Raw genomic sequence first — 20,346 nt, 5'->3', positions numbered from 1 at the left:
GGAGGCATGGCCAGGACTGGACATCTGGGTATGTCAGTCAGCAGTGTTTAGATGGTATTTAAGCCTTGTGAATTATGAGATCATCGAGAGGGCTCAGGGCAGGGTGAAGGAGCTAGGACTGTGAGTGACGCCCACCAGTGTCTAGAGGGGTCTGAAGGAGGAGGAGGAGTAGCAGGGAGGAAGGCAGTTGGCATATGCTCGGGGTCCCTGAAGCAGAGTGTGTCAGTGGAGTGCTTGGAGGAGGAGAGAATGACCAGCTGTGACCACTGAGGTCAGATACCACAAGGAAAAGTCTTGGCCTCCAGCTTTGGCAAGAGGGAGGCAGGTCACTGGGGGCCTTGAATAAGATGGGTGGGGATGGAGCTTACAGGATTCGGCAGGTGGTGACCAGTGGCCTGCAGGCTCGCTCGGCATGCCAGTGTAAGACACCTGGGGAGGGAAACGAGGCGGTCATGCATTCCATCAGGAAAACCCTTCCCAGCTAGTCAGTTCAGGGGGAGGACTGAGAAGCAGGAAATGGGTGTGGTGTGGTAGAAAGGGCTAGAGATGAGCCCAGGGAGCTCTGCCCCCTTGGCTTGGTGCTGTATCTAGTACTTGAGATAGTATCTGGCACTCGGGATGTACTCCGTGAATATTTGTTGAATGAATGAGTGAGGAGTGAATGAATGAACTGAGACTTGTGATTCAGCCCTTCTCCCCACTGCCTGGCACTTTGGTTTTGGCCCTCCCTGGGCCTCAGTGCCTCTGCTTTTGTAAAATGGAGGCATTAGTTCTTGGTGGGGGTTCTTCGCTTAGTGTTCACAGACCATTGTGGGAGCCAGCAGTGGGAAGCTGTGAACTCTCTAAAATTTCATACAAAATACTGGGCATTTGTGCATTTTCTGAAAGTGATCTGTGATCCAGAAGAGGTTGGATCACAGATTACTTTCAGGGTTGGGTAAGACTTCCTGGGGTTTTCCTTGAGCCCTTTCTTTCCATTCTAGCCCCTGGGGCTAGTTACTGAGTAAAATAGGCAGAAGTGGCTCAAGGCTTGAGATCACTGGTAGTCATAGAGAAGCGTGGTCCTGTTATTTATCGTGAGATGGTGATAAATGGCAGTGAAATGCCAGTGTGGTGTAAAGTAGTCACAGAAAAATAGGAGGCAGCTTTATTAGCAGAGCCCACGTTGTGTTTTGTTCTATGTGGAAAAGCCCTCCCTGGTTCAGGAACCTGTGTCATGTATTTGGAAGGGCCCCTTTTTGTTGTGCACATGGGGTATAGGGTCCTGCAGGTGGGAAGTTGGGCTTGGGGGTGCTTCTCCTCTGGGGTGAGCTTACTGCTTAGAGCAGGCCTATTTTCTCTAGCTAAAAACCCAGCCTTTCCTGAGCACAGGTGCACCCCCTGCTCAGTGTAGATACAGTGGGGAGGAGGATCAGCCCTGGCCTGGGCCTCTGGATAGCTGCTTATCTGTGCCTGGAGTCTTATCTCCAGAGCTAGAGAGCTGGGGTGTGTGGCAGAGATCCTGGGCTCTGTTTCCCCGCATCCTTACTGTGTAGTGGTGCCCAGTCCTATGCAGCCTCATCGTGCGTTGGGAACCTCTGAAGGGACCTGGGCCAGCCCTCCCAAGGGGTGATGTCTTCGTATACACCAGATAGTGCACTGAAATGAGTTCGGGGTTGCAAAAAGGGGAAGAAACGGCACAGCCTGATATCTGTGACCCATAGTCTCTCCAGGGTGGAGCCTGCTGTGAGATCTTTTTCTCTTCCCTCCCTGGGGCATAGGGTCATCTGAGGTTGAAGGAGTTTGTCCAGACATTCAGGAAGGTAGGTTCAGGTTATCTGTCATCTGCAGGGCCTGAGGGGCTATGTGGGATGTGAGCTAGGTGCATGCCCTGCCTGGCAGTGTGGACTTTGCTCTATGAAGCATGTTCACAGTGTTGGTTTCCATCCTAACTTCCTTCTCTCTCTCTCTTTCCTCTGCCCCACTTAGTTGGCTGGAGTTGTCTTCCTTGGAGTCGGGCTGTGGGCATGGAGCGAAAAGGTAGGTGTAACTATCACAGGACACTGAGCTTCAGGCAGCCAAAACCAGATTCGTTGGACTTCATTTTCCCTCCTCCAATCTGTTCCCTGACAACAAACATTTCTTGTGTAGTGTCAAGGTGTGTAGTTGTTAATCTTTACAGACACAACTCTTGCCTACTCTGCCCACATGATAGTGTTGGCTGCTGGAGGCATGTGCTAGGCTGGGCTGGTTGGGTTTTGAGCCCTGTGGATGTGGAGAGCTCAGCTCTTGTCTGCAGAGCAGGCTTGGGGCAACCCAGCTTCCTGACCCTGTCTGTGCCTCTGGGAGCAAGCGAGCAGGTCCTTGAACACAGGCATGCTTATTGTTGAAGCCCTTATCCTCCAGGATGAGAAAGAGCAGGGAGCGGGGCTGGGTGACGTGCCCCCAGGGTGCCCTGTGGGGCAGAGGTAAGCACCTCTGGGCCTCCTTGCCCAGCCTCAGGAGGAGAGGGGAGGAGTGGAGACCTGGCTTCTACCGTCTGGAAGGACATGGGGCAGTTGCAGCTCCAGGAAGGGGATGAGACTGGATATGGGCAGGGTGGGGCTGTGCTGCTGCTTATTGCCCCGTGGCAGGGGTGCTGTGGAGGCGGTGAGGGCTGAAAAGGGCCAGGGAGGGAAGGGGGGAAGGGAGGGAAGCAGTAAGGTGGAGCAGGCCTGGCTGGAAAGAGCCAGGACTAAAGCTTCCTCTAGCATCTTGGGCCCAGGCCTTCTTCCTTCAGTGGAACGTCCCTTTGCTTCCAGCAGGAGGAGGCAGAAGAACCTAGGTCTGCAGGCTTTCCTGCCATGGTCTTACGAACAGGATAAGGCCCACCTTCCGGTTTGGGCACCTTCAAAGTGGCCTGTGAACCCCGAAAGGGCAAGAGCTGGGGTGCGATGTCCTTGTGCCCCTGTGACCCAGAAGCAGGTTCAATCTGTGCCTCACAGCACCACCGTGTGGCTGCCCCTGGGACTGCAGCCGCCTAACCGGGTGTGGCCCTGAGTGTGGAGCAAATCTGTCGATTTAAAATAATTAAAAAGGCCAGAACCTAGTTAGAGAGAGTTTATTCAAGCACACATGTTAAGGACAGGGCTGCCCAGGAAGCACAAATTCCAAAGAATGGAAGTCAGCCTTCCTGTTCGAAGTGTAGGAGCTCGGGCTCATTTATGTAGACAAAGCCAGACAGAGGCTCTGTTGCCCAGATGGGAGCACAGTGACTGAATCTTGGCTGACTGCAACCTCTGCCTCCCAGGTTCAAGAGATTCTTGTGCCTCACCCTCCTGAAGAGCTGAGGTTACAGGCATGTGCCACCATGCCTGGCTCATTTTTGTATCTTTTAGTAGAGATCGGGTTTTGCCATGTTGGCCAGGCAGGTGTTGAACTCCTGGCCTCAAGTGATCTGCCCTCGGCCTCCCGGAGTGCTGAGATTACAGACATGAGCCGCCATGCCCAGACACCTATGTATGTCTTGATGCTTAGTCACAATGTTCTGATTAGTTGAGGCGGTCTTTTTCTTTCAGGAAAGGTATGTTTAACATTCCACACTGAAGATGTAATTGTCCCTGGGTCTTAGGTGATATCTAATCTGAGTTTAGTAAAGAACAATGAAAGAGGCAGTTAAACTGTAACAGAGATCGGTGACTGGAAGGGGGGCTGTGGTCTCTCCAGTCCCTTAGTTCAACCATCATCTAAGAAACAGAATTGCAAACATGCTACATGACTCAATCTCCAGAGCTCAGCTTTCCCCTTGGCATTTTACAAACCCTACGGAACTGCTCTGCCCATTATGTGACTGTCTGTGTTTATATTTAAATTGAAATTGAATATAAATTAAAATTCAGTCCTTCTGTCTCATTAGCCACATTTCAAGTGCTCCACGACACCTGTGGCCAGAGAGTGGGGGTATAGTCTAAAACACCTCCATTGGCGTAGAAACTTCTATGGACAGCACTGCTTTGGCCTGCCCTTGGGCGTGTTTTCCACAAGAGTGTTCATATTGAGGCTGTTTTCATCTCAGAAGAGTAGTGTTCCTTATTAATTAGGTGCCAAATTGGGGGACTAACAAGGTTAGCCACCAGGGTGACCAGTTTGACCACAGGCCACAGAGCCCCGTTTCCCTCCAGGCCTGGAATAGGCACCCCACAGGCTGCAAAAGAAGCCTGGTGGCTGCCTAGGAGGAACTCACGGCGTAGGTGGAGGCCAGGAACACTTTCTGGGACCTGAGGTGGGCAAGGATCTGCTGGTCAGAGGGGCCCCTAAGGGCATGGATGGGGCCGGACTCTGGCCTGGCTGTTAACAAGAGGACTGAGCCTGGGGAGACAAGTCCCTGTTTTCAGTACCACCTGCACCCCCCAGGGTGGCATCCTTGACTCCCCTTCTGGGCCGATACTGCCCTGCTTTCTCTGTCTCTTTCAGGGTGTGCTGTCCGACCTCACCAAAGTGACCCGGATGCATGGAATCGACCCTGTGGTGCTGGTCCTGATGGTGGGCGTGGTGATGTTCACCCTGGGGTTCGCCGGCTGTGTGGGGGCTCTGCGGGAGAATATCTGCCTGCTCAACTTTGTGAGTGGTCACAGAGACAAGAGTGGGATAGGATGGAATGGGGTGCAGGCTCTGTTGGGCAGGATTATATGTTACCTGGTCAGAGCAGGTGGCAGCTCTTATGAGCCTCCCCCAGGCCCCTGCCTGGGGGCAGGAGGCAGCCCTTTGCACCCTACTGTCTAGAGAAGCTGGTTCCTCTCGACAGGAGAATTAGGTACCCTCTGGTTTTTAGCCCTTGGTGGGAGGAGCCAGCTGCCTGTAGGCCAGCTCTACTCCCTGCTCCTTTGCCTTTTATCTTCTTTCAGAAGTTCTAAAAGAATTGTTTGTCTGCTACTGTCCTTTGCCCTTCCTGGCTAAGATCAAAAGATGTTGCAAGTAACCTTAAATCATTTCCCTTCTCCAAGGATGTGTGAGTCTATTGGATGTACAAGGCAGAATCCCAAATTTCCTGGCAGAACTGCAGATTACTAAGAGTTTAGTTTTATATTTAGATGCAAATTCATTTTTAGATATATTCAGTTAAATAATACCTGGTGGGGAAAACACATTATCATATTTTGCACTGTATTGTTTGTTGACTTGATTAGATCAAGCTCTCTCTTTCCTGGACATAATTTTAAAAGCAAAGCTATGGGCTTTTTTTTTTTCCTAATTTTTTCTCTGGAAAAAAAAAAAAAACAACAGCTATGTTTAGCATCTTGCTTTTATGTGAACAGAGATTACGTTTTGGCAGGCCTCATGTGCGTGTGTGTTTCCTTTTTCTTACTTTGAAAGATTACTCCACATTTGCTGGTTGTGGCAAGCTGCTTAGTGTCTTGTATGGCCAGTGATAATGTCTGTGAGAGCACAGACTGTAAGCTGGGAGTCTGCCCTGATGGGATATGGACCTGTGGTTGCACTGGCCCCTTGCAGAATGCCACCACTCCTTGTGGCCCGGGGCAGCCGAGAGCTTCTGGAGGGGTCTTTATGCAGCTGACGGTCATATACTTTCATGCAGAGTTGGTACAGATAACATTGGCACTTCCAGAATTGTAAAGAGCCCTGCAGGGAACTCACATGTCCTGCATGAACTATGTGACCTCAGGCAAGCTATGTACCTAGTGACATAGCCATAGTTTTCTCATCCCTAAAGTGAGGTGACAGATATGTAGGCACTCAATGGGTTTGTGTGTGTAGGGGGAGTCGTCAGATAGTGTCTTGGGCACAGTGTCTGTCCTAAAGGAGCCGATACCCCAGGATGCTGCCCTGGAGGGTCCCAGTGGAACTGCTGGGGTAGGGCAGCCATTCGTTCATGTGATAGGATTTCCTCCTTGTCCAGGGAGGAGGGCTGCTTCATAGCAAATGACTGACACATTGGCTTGGAGTTTTCTCACACTTTTTCACTCATGTGACCATTATCAGCAATGCAGTGACATGGGTAGGGATAAATAACCTCTTTTTACAGATGAAGCGAAGTTGCCCAGAGTCACCCAGCTAACCAAGTGTGGGATTCTCGGGACCCCGGTGTGGGACTCTCAGGTGCAGAGCCCACGTTTTGCCGAGGATGGTGGTTCCGGGTCAGGTGGGGTTATGTGTGTGGGGGTGCAGGCTGGTGGGGTGGTCACTCCTGCTCTCGTCCCCTTCCCCTGCAGTTCTGTGGCACCATCGTGCTCATCTTCTTCCTGGAGCTGGCTGTGGCGGTGCTGGCCTTCCTGTTCCAGGACTGGGTGAGGGACCGATTCCGGGAGTTCTTCGAGAGCAACATCAAGTCCTACCGGGACGATATCGACCTGCAGAACCTCATCGACTCCCTTCAGAAAGCTGTAAGCACCTCCCCATTGGGCCCCTGATAGAGCATGCGCCCCCTTGTGGCCTGCTGTGCTGCCCAGAGCTGAGGCTAGCGGGGCACCAGGCCTTCTCTCCTCTGTGGGTTTTCTGCCTGCAGCTTGGCAGATGGCAGGGAGGCCGTGGAACAGGCCACCCCGCCTCTGGTCTATTCCACTTTGCCGACTTGTGGTTGCCCGGTGGGCCAGCCCTTTCCCGTTGGGATTGGACAGGCAAATCCAGCTGCACCTGAGAACACCCACCCCCATGTGCCTGGCCCTCCTCTTTCGGCCCCAGATCTTTCCAATCCTGCCCAATAGCCACACCAGCTGCAATCCTCCTTAGGCGCTGCATATCGTAAGGCATAGCTTCTTCCCCACAGCTCGTGACTCACCGTCTGAGGCTATTCCTATCCCCTTCCTCCCCGGGACCTTTTCCCCTTCCTTTTTAAGAAGCCAGGGCTGCCTGGAGGAAGCTTTGTCAGATCTAGCAGAATGTGACCTCCCTGGAATATGTGCCCAGGGGTTTGTCTAAGCAGTCCCAGGCTGTGGCCTTTACTCCATCTGGTCCCCATCCCTGTTATCCCTCTCATGCGTGACTGCACCTGGAGGCTTGGAACACAGCTGTCCCAGCCACCTGGAGAGGAACTCACTCCTTGGCCATGTCAGCCTGTGCAATGCAAGGCTCTTGTTTGATCTGTGTGCTGACGGAAAGCCCAGCTTCCTTAAGAACTTTTCATATGGAACACTTTGCTTTTAAGAAGAAAATAAATCAGAAACCATTAAAAATCTATGATTCACTCTCATTATTAACCAAAACTTGTTCACCTTTATTTCATGTATTATGGGATCCAGCAAAACTCATTTATGGTACCAAAGACCCTATCTGTATTGTTATTACTGATGTGTATTAGTCTGTGAAAGTCACCAAATCCCAGCCATGTTTTGATACCTCTCCTTTCTTTTCTGTTTAGTGCCACCATCCTTTTTACATTTTCACATACCCTTGGCTTGCTGGTGTCAGCATGCTAGGTTGTGGTTCATCCCTGCATTGCCTTAAAAACATAGTTTTCTCCATTGACTTCTTTTTCTTTTAAAAGTAAAACTTCTGGCCGGGGGTGGTGGCTCATGCCTGTAATCCCAGCACTTTGGGAGGCTGAGGCGGGTGGATCACGTGGTCAGGAGATCGAGACCATCCTGGTGAAACCCCGTCTCTACTAAAAATACAAAAAATTAGCTGGGCGTGGTGGTGGGCGCCTGTAGTCCCAGCTACTCGGGAGGCTGAGGCAGGAGAATGGCGTGAACCTGGGAGGCGGAGCTGGTAGTGAGCTGAGATCACGCCACTGCACTCTAGCCTGGGCGACAGCGAGACTCTGTCTCAAAAAAATAAATAATAATAATTTAAAAAAACTTCCCAGGAGAGGGATTCAGTAAATTACAGAGCTTCCTTGGGGTGAAATTTCGGGTAATCACTAAAGCAAGTGGAACAGTGGAGGTGTGGGGGAGACGATTTTACCTGAGAAGTAAGCAAAACAAAACAACCAGAAATCGCTGTTGTCATTTGTTGTGATTATTGCCATAACCACGTCAGCTGTAAGGGCAAATGCGAAAAAGTTTTTTAGGGGAAGAGACACTGTCAACTTCACAATGATGCTTTCAGTGTTTGGTTTTTACAAATTTTGTAGTCAAATAAGGATTTTCTTTGTAGCCACACCAGATGATAGGAAGGGGAGGGCAGAGGCCCCAGGTGTGGGGCGGAGCTTTGATTGTGTTACCTTTCACCCTCATTGGACCTCTTTTCTGAGGAGCAGACACTTAGCAGCTGTTTTTTGTAAAGGGGTGAAAAGGGGAATTCGCTTGCAAGTTTCTCAGGGAGGAGAACAAACACTGCACACTAGGAAGTGTTCTCTTGTGGCAAGTAAAGGACCACACCAAGGTGCCGACAGGGCCTCAAAGGAGAGAGGCCACTCTCCTATCCTCTGAGGAGACTGGAAGGAGGAGTCTCCTTTGAAGAGGCTGGGAAGAAGGGCAAGCTCCCTGCTAAGGAGGGCCTGGGCTGGGTATGCTGTGCCCGGCAGTGGGGCCAGAGGGCTCCACTGAGCCAGCTATGTGGGTTGGACAGAGGAGGCACCGTGGCTGGGAGATACCTTCACCGCCATTTCCTTTTTATTTGTTTTTATTATTTTCTTTAACACATCAAAAGAGCATGTTCTCTCTCTCTCTCTTTCCTTTTTTCTCCTCCCTCCCTCCCTCCTTTCTTTTTTCTTTTTCTCTTTTCTTTCTTTCATTTCTTTCTCTTTCTCTCCCCTTTTTTCTCTCTCTCATTTCCTCTCTTTCTCTCTCTCTTTCTTTCTTTCTCTTTTCTTTCTTTCTTTCTGATGGGCGGGGGGGCGGGGGTGCAGTCTTGCTGTGTTGCCCAGATTTATTTCCAGCTCCTGGGCTCAAACCATCCTCCCATCTCAACCTTCCAAGTCGCTGAAGTTACAGGCCTGGGCTACAGCCCAGCTGTTTTCTTCTTAAAGGGCTGCCTATGTTGCCAGCTTAGCATCTCTGCACATGGGGGGTAGCGGGGCGGGCCCTGGTTTCTCTGCATGGTAGATGCCGGCAGACTTAGCCTGGCATCACCACGAACGTTGCCCTGTGCTGGGCAGCCATGGCCCTGTCTTGGAGCCCCTAACAGTTCTGGCTTTTGTGGTTGCAGAACCAGTGCTGTGGCGCATATGGCCCTGAAGACTGGGATCTCAACGTCTACTTCAATTGCAGCGGTGCCAGCTACAGCCGAGAGAAGTGCGGGGTCCCCTTCTCCTGCTGCGTGCCAGATCCTGCGGTGAGTTGGCTTGTGCTGGGACGCAGGGAGCCCGCCCTTCCTGAAGCCCAGCAGCTTTCCTGACTCCTCCAGTGCTCTGGGGTACTTTTCTCTCATGGAGGTCTGAGGAGCGGGTGTGTTCTCTCCACGCCCTCCTCAAGGCTGCCCAGCTCTGAAATCCGATGTGTGTACATTCTAGGAACACTGCTTGCATGACCCACCCTGGCCTTGGTGTTCTGGGTGAGGCAGGAGAAAACAGTATTATTTCCCCGGGCTCAAGCAATTCTCTGGCCTCAACCTCCCAAGTAGATGGGACCACAGGCTTGAGCACCACTCCTGGCTAATTTTTGTATTTTTTGTAGAGATGGGGTTTCACCATGTTGCCCAGGCTGGTCTTGAACTCCTGGGCTCAAGGCGATCTGCCCATCTTAGCCTCCCAAAGTGCTGGGATTACAGGTGTGGGCCACTGCGCCTGTCCTGTCCTTTCTATACCTATTTGCATTCCCAATCCAAGGCCAACGTCCTTGGGTTCCAGAAGCTATGTTCTTGGGGTGACCCGTGAAGGAGCTGTGAATTTTGCCTGAGCTGAGCCTGAGTAGAACTGGGCATGTTGCCAGCTCTCAGTGCAGTTATGTAAAGCCTGGTCCTGGGTTATGGGCTTTGAGAAGGCAGAGCATCACCACTATTATATGGGCAAGTTCTGCAACCCAGGAGAGGCTCCGATTTGCTGAAACTGCACAGCTCTTCTGAGGTCTCCACTGCGACTGTGAAATGTACCAGTCTCGTAAGTGTTGCTTTTAGCACGTATAGTTCTTACCTCCAAGTATAGGTCTTACCTCCTAGCAAACTGTGGCCCCCAGGCCAAATCTGGCCTGTTATTTTTCCATGACCTGTGAGCTAAGAATGCTTTCAGATGTTTTTAAATGGTTGGAAATAAACCAAAAGAAGAATAATATTTTGGGGCACATGAAAATTATATGAAATTCAAATTTCAGTGTCCATGAAGTTTTCTTGAAATACAGCTATTCCTGTTTGTGTACAGATTGTCAGTGCCGGCTCTCATGCAACAAAAGCAGAATTGAGTATGTGTCTGAAATATTCACTGTCTAGCCCTTCAGAGAAAGTTTGCCACTCTGTCCTGGCCTGAAGGATTAGTTGGTGTCGTGATTGAAGGATATGAGCTGTAATGGGATTTGCACAAATGTTTGCTAGTGTTTGGTCATGTCTTTTCTAGAGTCTCTTACCATTAGGTTCTTGAGACACCAAAAGCAGCTAATTTTTCTACTTTTCTTGCAGCAAAAAGTTGTGAACACACAGTGTGGATATGATGTCAGGATTCAGGTGAGAGCTCCAGTGTATACAAATTGAAGAGTTCTTTAGGTTTCATTCCCTATGGTTCAACATCCTGATTTAGCACAAGTGCAAACTGAAGTGGGGAAACTCGGGGCAGTGAAGCTCCTGATGCCACCTAAGCTGAGCATGGGCACAGGGTCACACACACCGCTTCCTGAGCTGGCGGCAGGACCCCTGGGAGCAGTAATGGTGATTCCAAGCCTTGTGAGCTGCAGTCCCAACAACTAGGAGTTGCTGCATTTAAAGAGGTGGGATGGAAGTTTTGAGGGACAAAGACTGCATTTTTAGGAGGCTCCTTGGCATCCCAGAAGATGTCTCTCGTTAAGAGGACAGCTGCAGGAGTGTATGTGCCTTGGTCTGGCCTCTGTGTGGAGGCAGTGGTGACAAAGAGGGAGGCAGGCATGGGGCAGGGGTGAGGCTCTGTCCTCCAGGACTTCCTCTAGGCTGTAGGGAGTGTGCTCTTGGATGCAAAGAGAAGCAAGACCCTACCCCACTCCAGTCCTTGTTCTAGTGGTTTTTGGTGATATGAATGACTGCTGTTCTAAAAGGGAGGAGTCTCGAGGAATCTGCAGAGACCCCTCCTGTTAGTTGTGCATACGAGGGATGTGTCCCTACAGCTTGGGCAACTGTCTTTCTTTAGGGATCTGCATTTTACAGGGAGAAACTTCTGTAAACTGAATGTTTATGTTTCCCCAAAATTCACATGTTAGAACTTAAGCCCCAATGTGATGGTATTAAGAGGTGGGGTCTTAGGGAGGGGATTGGGTCATGAGGGCAGAGTCCTTATGAGTGGGATGAGTGCCCTTATGAAAGAGGCCCAGAGAGCTTATTTGTCACTCCACTGTGTGAAGACACAGTGAGAGGGTGCCATCCATGAACCAGAAAGTGGGCCCTCATCCAACACCAAATTTGCCAGTGCCCTGATCTTGAACTTTCCAGCCCCCAGGACTGTGAGAAATAAATTTATGTTGTTTATAAGCCACATAATCTATAGTATTTTATTATAGTTGCCTGAATGGACTAAGATAAGAACCTGTATCAACATCAGCTTCCCTAATTATGAGTTGTTTTGCCACTTACATTAATTTGCAAAGGCTGCTGTCACAACATAACACAAACAGAAATTTAAGCCACAGCAGACATTTATTTTCTCACAGTTTGGAGGCTAGACGTCCAAAATCAAGGTGCTGGCAAGGTGGGTGCCTTTAGAGAGCTGTGATGGAAGGGTCTGTTCCAGGGCTCTCTCTTGGCTGCAGGTGGCTGTCCTCTCCCTGTGTCCTCATGTGGGCTCCCCTCTTGCATGTCTGTGTCCTGATCTCTTCTTGGCATGATGCTCTTCATATTGGATTAGGGGGCACCCTGATGGCCTCATTGTAGCATAATTACCTCTGTAAAGAGCCCGTCTCCAAATACAATCACGTTCTGAGGTCCTGGGGGTTAGGACTTCAGTGTATGGATTTTGAGGACACAGTTTAGTCCCTAACACCTCTAAAGTTAGGGACTAATGCTCCATCATGTTGCCATGGAGGAGGCTGATAGGTGTGAGGGGGCTGGGGCCGATTGCCCCGGGTGGGGTGGGCAGCGCTGGGGCGTGTGCTGGGATGGTTACTGATACCCCACCGGGGTCAGCACTGGAGGGAGCCGGTTGGCTGGTGACTGTTGCCTGGCCGAACTTACCGGTGGGATGCCCGCTCTGAGAAGCACCCTTCTTCTCAGGAGACTCTGGATCCCCTTTTCCAGGTTTCTCTCCCTTTAAAGGCACATCCTCCTCCAAGCCTTCAAGTCCCTTCTCTTTCTCCAGATGTGGACACTGGGGAAGGGAATCTTGAGAAAGTTGGTCTTTAAATCTCTGGAGACCTGAAGGGGAACAGCCAGGGAGCCTTTGGTCAGACAGGTGGTGCGATGGCACAGTGCCCAGCGAGGGGCAGAGGCTGGGAGGAGCCGACGAGCATCTCCTGGAGAGTCCTTGCCTGCCTCCTGGATCCCTCGTTCCCACCCTGCTTTGCACTGCTCCTTGGTGGAGTTCGCTAGGGGATCAGGGTGGGGACATTGTGTGTGCCAAAGGCTCAGGCCCCTGTGGTGTTTTCCTGCAGCTGAAGAGCAAGTGGGACGAGTCCATCTTCACGAAAGGCTGCATCCAGGCGCTGGAAAGCTGGCTCCCGCGGAACATTTACATTGTGGCTGGTGTCTTCATCGCCATCTCGCTGCTGCAGGTGTGTCCCGGGAGCCTGTGGGATTGGCAGGTGGCCTTTTTTCATTTGAGGTTGGGCCCTTAACATAGAGTGCATGGGTCCAGCTTGGGTATGGTATTAAGGAATTTGCAGAATTAAAAAAGGGATTCAACTGGATGTCCAAGGCTAAGAGGGTGTATGTGTGTAAACGTGTTGGGGAGGAGAATGGTGGCTTCCATAAATGCTACCTATAGGGGCGCCCTCTGGGCGGGGGCAGGCTGGGAGGGGCTTGTGGCCCTGCACAGGTTCTATTGGCAGCCCTCTCCAGAGGGCCCGGTGGGCTGCAGAAGGGTCACTGCCTGTCTGGAGGTGGGTCAGGAGTGTGCTCGGGGTGGGCCATCAAGTGCTGCAGATAGGGAGGCTAAACTCTTGGTCACCTGGGGCCTGAGGGTGGCCTGAGGCTCAGGTGTGTGCACTCGCCCCGGGACCTCTCCTCCTGTCTCTGGTCCCTGGGCTGGGATTGTCAGGTATCTTCCCTGTCCATGAGACATCCTCTGAGGCCCGCTGCCATTTGTGGCATCCTTTCCCCTCCCAGGCTGTGCTTGTTCATTTGAACCAGGTTTCACATGTGGGAGGATGTTGGTGGCTCAGCGGGTAGTGAGGCTTGGAGTGACTGGGCTGGTTGGTGACTGCCAGGAGAAGAAGTGGCAGAGAAAGTCAAGAATTCAGTGATCAGAGAAACCAGGAGTCTTTCCAGTGCTGTTCAGGGCTTCCAGGAAGCTGCAGTTTCTGGGTCCACTGATGCAGTTCTTGTGTGGAAAATAACACCATTTATAAAGTGTTTGACTCTGTTCTTTCCTGGAAGAGGGTGACTGAGGTGGACCCAGGGCCACCAGCCACCCACACATGCCTTCCTCCTTCAAGGAAGACTAAGAAATAGGAGGAAGCAACTGGGAAATGAAAGAAAAAAGTTATTTGTAAAATGGGAAAGGGAAGAATCAGACTTCAGAAGGACTGACTAGTCAAATTAGAACCACACAAGAATTTAAAGGGAAAAAAAGCCATTTCCAGAGGTCACCAAGTTCATGCTCGTCTGTTCACGTTAGAAGAACATCAGTCTTCTCTCACGATTTCCCGCTCACCAAGGTTGGGATGAACCTTCAGACATTAGCACAGCCGAAATTGGGGGTGGCCTTGGTCTTTCTGTGGAATCAACGTTTACGGGAAACACTCAAGATTTATTATTTTGGGAATCAGAAACAGTCAGGGTGACCCTGTTATTTTTGGTTTAACCCAGGGACAGGCGTGTCCTGCCCCATGGCTTGTGATGCACTTAATCATGTTGGAGGCAGGGCAGAGTGTCTCTTTTGTTTGTGCTGCCTGTGGTTTGCCTCTTACTAGGCTCTGGGGATGTAACAGACTAGACCCCAGAACCCCTTTTTGCAGGAGGAGTAGCTGTGCTGTGCCACTGGCTCCACGGTGCTATCTCTGCATCCTCAGTTGCAGTGGGGGCGGTGAGGAGAGGCACGCAGTGGGAGCTCCCAACCTCACCTTCCGCTCCCTGCCGTCTGCCTTTGGGCCCCAGCAATGGTCACTGACTCTGCTGGTGTTGGTTTCAGATATTTGGCATTTTCCTGGCAAGGACCCTGATCTCGGACATCGAGGCAGTGAAGGCCGGCCATCACTTCTGAGGAGCAGAGTTGAGGGAGCCAAGCTGAGCCACGCCGGGAAACTAGAGCCTTTCTCTGCCGTCAGCCCTAAGTCCAGAGGGAGAGGAGCCGACACCCCCAGAGCCAGCGCCCCATCTTCAGCCTCAGCGTGACGTGACCTCTCTGTTTCTGCTTGCTGGTGCTGAAGACCAAGGGACCCCCTTGTTACCTGCCCAGACTTGTGACTGTATCCCTCTGGAGTCTATCCAGAGACAGAGAATGTGTCTTTATGTGGGAGTGGTGACTCTGAAAGACAGAGAGGGCTCCTGTGGCTGCCAGGAGGGATTGACTCAGTCCCCCTGCAGCTCAAGCACGTCTGCAGGACACCCTGGTCCCCTCTCCACTGGCATCCAGACATCTGCTTTGGGTCAGCCCCATCTGTGGGTGGGCCATGGGTAGATGGACCCACAGGCGTGGACAAGGCATCTCTCTCCATCAAGCCAAGCAGCACGGGGGCCTGCCTGTAACTGGGGAGGCGGATGTGGCCTTGCTGGGCCTCTGAGTGCCAGCGCAGTCTGCAGGGGCATGCACACGTCAGGGGTTGTTTGCAGGATCCTCAGCCATGTTCAAGTGAAGTAAGCCTGAGCCAGTGCGTGGACTGGTGCCACGGGAGTGCCTTGTCCACTGCCCCCCCTGTGTCCACCAGCTGTTCTCCCGGTGCCAGAACTGCCTCTGGTCTTGACAGCATTAAGCCCTGATGGCACTGGTGGGGTGGTGGGCATGGTTCTTCACTGAGAGCCGGCTCTCCTTTTCTTAAAGTGTGTAAATAGTTTATTTATAGGGGTAAGAATGTTCTCACACCATTTCACTTCCTCTTCCTCTCCTCCAGCATTCTCCTCTGAGCAGCCTTACATAGTGTCCACGGCTGGAGCCGACCCTTTTGAGTCCCCTCGAGTGTCTTAAGAACCAGCCCACAACAGCCTCTCCTTCCCCTCCACATACTGCAGCCTCCCTCCATGTATCCCACATACAAGCACTCCCCTACTCCCCAGCGTGGCCTCACTGTCTTCTGGTCTTGGTGCTACTGAAATTGTCACCCAGAACTTGAATCCTGACCCTCCCCACTGCAAGCCCAGGGAGCCCCAGCCCAAGATGGCTAGCATGAAACAGTTGGCCAGGGCTCCTCTTGAGGCCGCGTACCCAGGGCTGGCTGGCCTGCCATTTGCTTCTCTCTGAGACAGCCGTTCTTCTGCAACCACGCCCCATGCCGAGCCACAACCCCAGGCTGCAGCTGCTCAGAAGGTCCGGGCGTTTTGTTTCTGGTGACCGGATATCGGTGGTCACTGGTCCACCCTTCCTGTCAGGGCTTGTCTGGGGCCTGCTCTTGGAAATGAAGTCTTCTTAAGTACTGAATAATTCCCCTGGGGATAGCTGGGGCATTTGTCTAGCTGGGCTACTTTCTAACGCTTTGCCATAGCTCGGACCACTTCTCATCGTTCAGGGATCGAGTGCAACCTTCAGTAACTTGCCGGAGTGTACATTCTAGTGTGGTGTATACTGGTGGCTGTTTGTTGATGATGATACTATCTTTTTTTTTTCCTGGTTTTTTTGTTTGTTTGTTTTTTACAATTCTCTGTAGACTAGGAGAAGAAGAATGCTTGTGTTTTTTGGAAGTGTGATGCTTCTCTTTGACTGCCAAACTCTTTTATGGAATATATCTTTATATTAATGCTGTTGTTTTGGTCGTTTTTGTTTGGGGTCACTATCAAGATGTTGCTAAGCATCTCAGTGGTAAACGCAGCTGCCAGAGGAGCCAAGGGCTAGGGTATGTAGACCTTACAGAAGGGTGGATGGTAGAGGCAGCCCATCATCAGCACAATCTGACTTACATTTCATTGAGTGCATTTTTTTTTTTTTTTTTTTTTTTTAAGATTCTGTATGGCAGCACTTTCAGTCTAGAGGAAACATTGTTTTAGGTTATTTCTGTCCACCCCTGGGTGATAGTATTTATTGATCCAGGCAAAAGAGCTTGGGGCCACTGAGTCGAAGTGGGGACACAGGATTGAAGCCTGGGCACTGCCGCTGCACGAGCTGTGTGTCCTGGGTGTGCCAGCCTCTCTGAAGGGGGTTGGTGGTGGTGCCCGCCTCACTAGATGCCTCTGATCCAGCCTTCCCTGGGGGAGTGGGTGGCCGCAGACCCTCCCTGCCAGAGCTCCTGGAAGGCTCTTGTAGGCCTGACCCATCTATTCCTGTAGACCTAGTTCAGGATGAAGTCTCGGTGTGACTTGCAGAGTTGGGTTTGTCTTTCAACTATAGACCCTTCTGGCCATTCTCAGCCATATCATGTGACTCTGAATAGTTGGATGAGGAATGGAAAGAAAGCAAGGATGAGAGCCGGGCACTGGCAGTCTCCACCCAGCATCGGCTCTCTGCACAGAGGCACAGGGCAGGCCTCCTGTGCACTCCCCACTCAGCACTGGCCTGTCCTGAATCCCCGTCTTCCCTGGTTAGAGGCCAGCTGTGGCTGGCCTCTCCCCACCATGCACATGCTCACTTTAAAGCTTTGGGGTCCTTCCTGTACCCCCTTCCCAACCCTGGCCCACCCCCTCAGGATCTTGTCACGTTACTTTTCCTGTCCCTTCCTGTCGCTGGCCTTCCTTTCCTCATCCTAAAAACTTGCCTAGGCCCTATGGCTCCCTCCTTTCTTTCCCGGGCAGCTTCTTATCTGGGCTGTCTGTACCCCTTCCTTTCCACCACCCACCATGCCCCACGTAGCTGAAAGCTGCTTATCCCAGTGGTCAACCCTGGCCTTCGGCCTCTAGCACCAGACACTGCACCTCCTGAACGTCCTCTGCTTCTCTGTTTCAGAGGCCTGGGCTCGCCAGTTCTCTGGCCTCTCCCATCCGTCTGCTCAGGACTCTGCTGCAGCTGTCCTCACCGGCCTCCAGGGAATCCCACTTCCCTCAGGGCAGGGCTGTGGGCTGGGCTGAAAAACCATCTGCATGGTCCACAAGAAGCCTGGCACTGGGTTTCCTCATGAATAACAATGAAAATTAAAGGGTGCAGAACCTTCCTGGAACATGGAATTTCTCTGGGAGATTCCATGCAGAGGCCACTGGGGAGGTGGCGGGCACGCATGTGAGTGTAGGTGGCTGCAGTGTTGGAAGGCTCCCAGCAGAGCAGAGAGCATCTTAGTCTCATCAGGGAACCCACCTCATGGCTTCTCAGCCAGCAGTCTCAGGAACATAGACTGCAGAGAACGGAGGGAGGCAGCAGTGGCCCCGGCACCTGAGGCATCCTGCTGTCATGGGAAGGTCTCTGCCCAAATGTCAGATGCATCAGCCTGTCACCCACTGATCCAGAGCTTTCAGCTGTGCTGGTTGGGGGTGGGGGGTGGAGTGCTGAATGACCTTCATGGGTGGGCCTTTCCAGCTCTAGGGTCATACGGGTGTTTGTCCACAGAACCACAGTTTTTAGGTTGTGTGTCCGGGACTATGGGAACCTGTCCCCCATGATGGATCTTGGTAGAGACACTTCCCTGTGTCTGTCATCGTGTCCAGGAGAATGCTGCAGGTTACTACCTACAGCCCTGTTCTCATTCATCTGGATGCCCTCCAGAAATCTGGGGAACCATACACCTTTAGAGCCTTTTTAGCTCCTTATCAAGTTGGCAAGGCTTGGCCATTCCTGTTCAAGGCTGCATTAAAGGCACGTTCACCATCCTGGCTAACACGGTGAAACCCCGTTTCTACTAAAAAGACAAAAAATTAGCTGGGCGTAGTGGCGGGCACCTATAGTCCCAGCTACTTGGGAGACTGAGGCAGGAGAATGGTGATAACCTGGGAGGTGGAGCTTGCAGTGAGCCGAGATCGTGCCACTGCACTCCAGCCTGGGTGACACAGGGAGACAACGTCTTAAAAAAAAAAAAGGCACGTCCATTCTCAAATGCTTTTGACGTCTCCAGGGTACCTCAGGACAACATGAAGTGGGCATTGTAGAATTTGGGTCTACTGTGTTACTTTGGAAGAAAAAGTTAAGGGTACTTTTAAGTGGATACTGTTTTGATGAGACTGCCAACTTCAGGGAGCCCAGCTTTGGAGAAGGAGGACGTGAGTATTCCTTATAAGGGTCCAAAACAATTCTTTCTTCACTTGGCTTTCTTTCTGTGCTCTGCATCTTATATTCCAGCAGGGGCTTCCAATGCGTGGTTTAATAACTACCAGAAATGGCCGGGTGCAGTGGCTGATGCCTGTAATCCCAGCACTTTGGGAGGCTGAGGCAGGCAGATCACTTGAGGCCAGGAGTTCGAGACCAGCCTGGACAACATGGTGACATCCAGTTTCTGCTAAAAATACAAAAATTAGTCGGGTATGGTGGTGTGCAGCTGTAGTCCCAGCTGCTTGGGAGGCTGAGGCAGGAGAATCGCCTGAACCTGGGAGGCGGAGCTTGCAGTGAGCTGAGATCCGGCCACTGTACTCCAGCCCGGGCGACAGAGCGAGACTCCGTCTCAAAAAAAAAAAAAAAAAACCTACCAGAATAAATTATCACCTTGGACTGTAATTTTGACACCTCAAACAACTTTTAAACTAGTCTTTTTAAAAAGTACACTTAAAAAAAAATCTAAACATAGGAGAATGTAAGGTGAAAAGTGAAAGTATGTCTTCTGTTCCCCAGAGGTAACTAGTATTAGGAATCCTTCCTGAAAATATCCATGCATATACTCGGGTCATCACACCCATGGAATCATTTTACATAGTATTTTATAAATGTTACTTAATATACTGATCCACAGTGCGTTTTCACGGTCACGCCATCAGTTGTAGGAGTGTGCCAAGAGCAGATGGGCCTTGCCTTTGTACCAGAGGAGTCCATTTACAGTCGCAGGTAATAGAAAACCCAATTCAAACTGGCCTAAACAATGAGGGGAGGTTTTGGCTCCTGAAACTGGAAAGTCCAAAGGTGGGGTGAGTTTCAGGGTTGGGTTGATCCAAGTGGCTCAGTGACGTCAGCAGGATCTTGTTTCCTTTTCTGTCTGCTCTGCCTTCCACAGCGTCCCCTTCATCTATGGTGGAGGAAAGGAGTCTACCACAGAAAACCCTGAGCCTCCCCCTGATAGGGGCGGTGTGGTGGTGAAGCCAGCAAGGGAAGGGACCCCCGCTTCCTCATGCTTCATCATCCCACTGAAACCATGTGGCTGTGAAATGCAGCATCCTCCAGGAGGGGGAGGAAGGCTGGGGATGCTGCCAACTATTGGCATCACGCTTCTGTGGATGGGCATTATAGTTGTTTGCAGGGTTTTGCACTTACAAGGACTTAGAAAAAAAAAGTACAGTGTTTTGTTATTGGAATTACTTCTTATGGTGTATAAGAAAAAAAACATGTTTTTAGAGGCGTTCTCCTGGGAGGTGGGATCGCGTTTTAATGAGTAGGTGCTCAGGGCTGGGGTGTGCCTGTCGCTGCCTGACCATTGCTGGTGTGTGTGGGTGTAGGGTGGCAAAACCTCCTACCCTGTGAGGTTGTTTCAAGGATTAAATGAGTTGAGATGGGTAAAGCATCTAACAAAGATCCACATTATTTAGTATGCATCCCCTGAATTATTGCTAACATAATTTTAATGATTGGGGGATTTTATCTGTGGCTGCCAGTCCCTACGAAAAAGCTGCCTGGGTCGCATGTCAGACAGCTTAGACTGAACCATGCTGAAATGAAACGGTCCACTTCCCTGTCCCTTTAGGAACAAGGCTTCGAGGTCTGCGGCAAGCCTCAGGCATTTAGAGTTCAAGGTCTGTTCGCTTTCTGTGCCACAGAGGTGGGGAGGCAAGGGAGGGGGTTGCTTCTTGCCTGGAGCGCAGATCCTACCAGAAACCAACACAACCGAAGTTGCCCGGGAGCCCCCAGAAGCAGCAGAGTGGCCATCACCAGCCAAGGGGCAAGTAGGCCACAGAGGCCTGGGGCCCAGGAGGGATGGTCCATGGGGAGAAAAGGCATTATTGTGAACATCCACGCTG

At 51.3% G+C, this 20,346-nt stretch overlaps 1 protein-coding gene across 3 annotated transcripts in view; it reads left to right on the top strand.

Moving 5' to 3' along the window:
• TSPAN14 (tetraspanin 14) overlaps positions 1-18,232 on the top strand; it is a 65,470-nt gene extending 47,238 nt beyond the window's left edge. For 2 of the 3 annotated variants that reach the window (XM_050803521.1, XM_050803520.1), the window contains exons 3-9: positions 1,969-2,019; positions 4,432-4,578; positions 6,189-6,359; positions 9,061-9,186; positions 10,462-10,506; positions 12,612-12,731; positions 14,309-18,232. In XM_050803521.1, the coding sequence (XP_050659478.1) occupies positions 1,969-2,019; positions 4,432-4,578; positions 6,189-6,359; positions 9,061-9,186; positions 10,462-10,506; positions 12,612-12,731; positions 14,309-14,380 (732 nt within the window). In that variant the 3' untranslated portion in view covers positions 14,381-18,232. The remainder of the gene's footprint in view (positions 1-1,968; positions 2,020-4,431; positions 4,579-6,188; positions 6,360-9,060; positions 9,187-10,461; positions 10,507-12,611; positions 12,732-14,308) is intronic. The other variant, XM_050803522.1, reaches the window with a different exon arrangement.
• Positions 18,233-20,346: the final 2,114 nt, after the last annotated feature.

The sequence above is a fragment of the Macaca thibetana genome, chromosome 9 (genome assembly GCF_024542745.1).
Source record: "Macaca thibetana thibetana isolate TM-01 chromosome 9, ASM2454274v1, whole genome shotgun sequence".
Lineage (NCBI taxonomy): Eukaryota > Metazoa > Chordata > Mammalia > Primates > Cercopithecidae > Macaca > Macaca thibetana.
The sequence above is the reverse complement of the archived record's forward strand: the minus strand, read 5'-3'. Positions and strand labels throughout refer to the sequence as shown.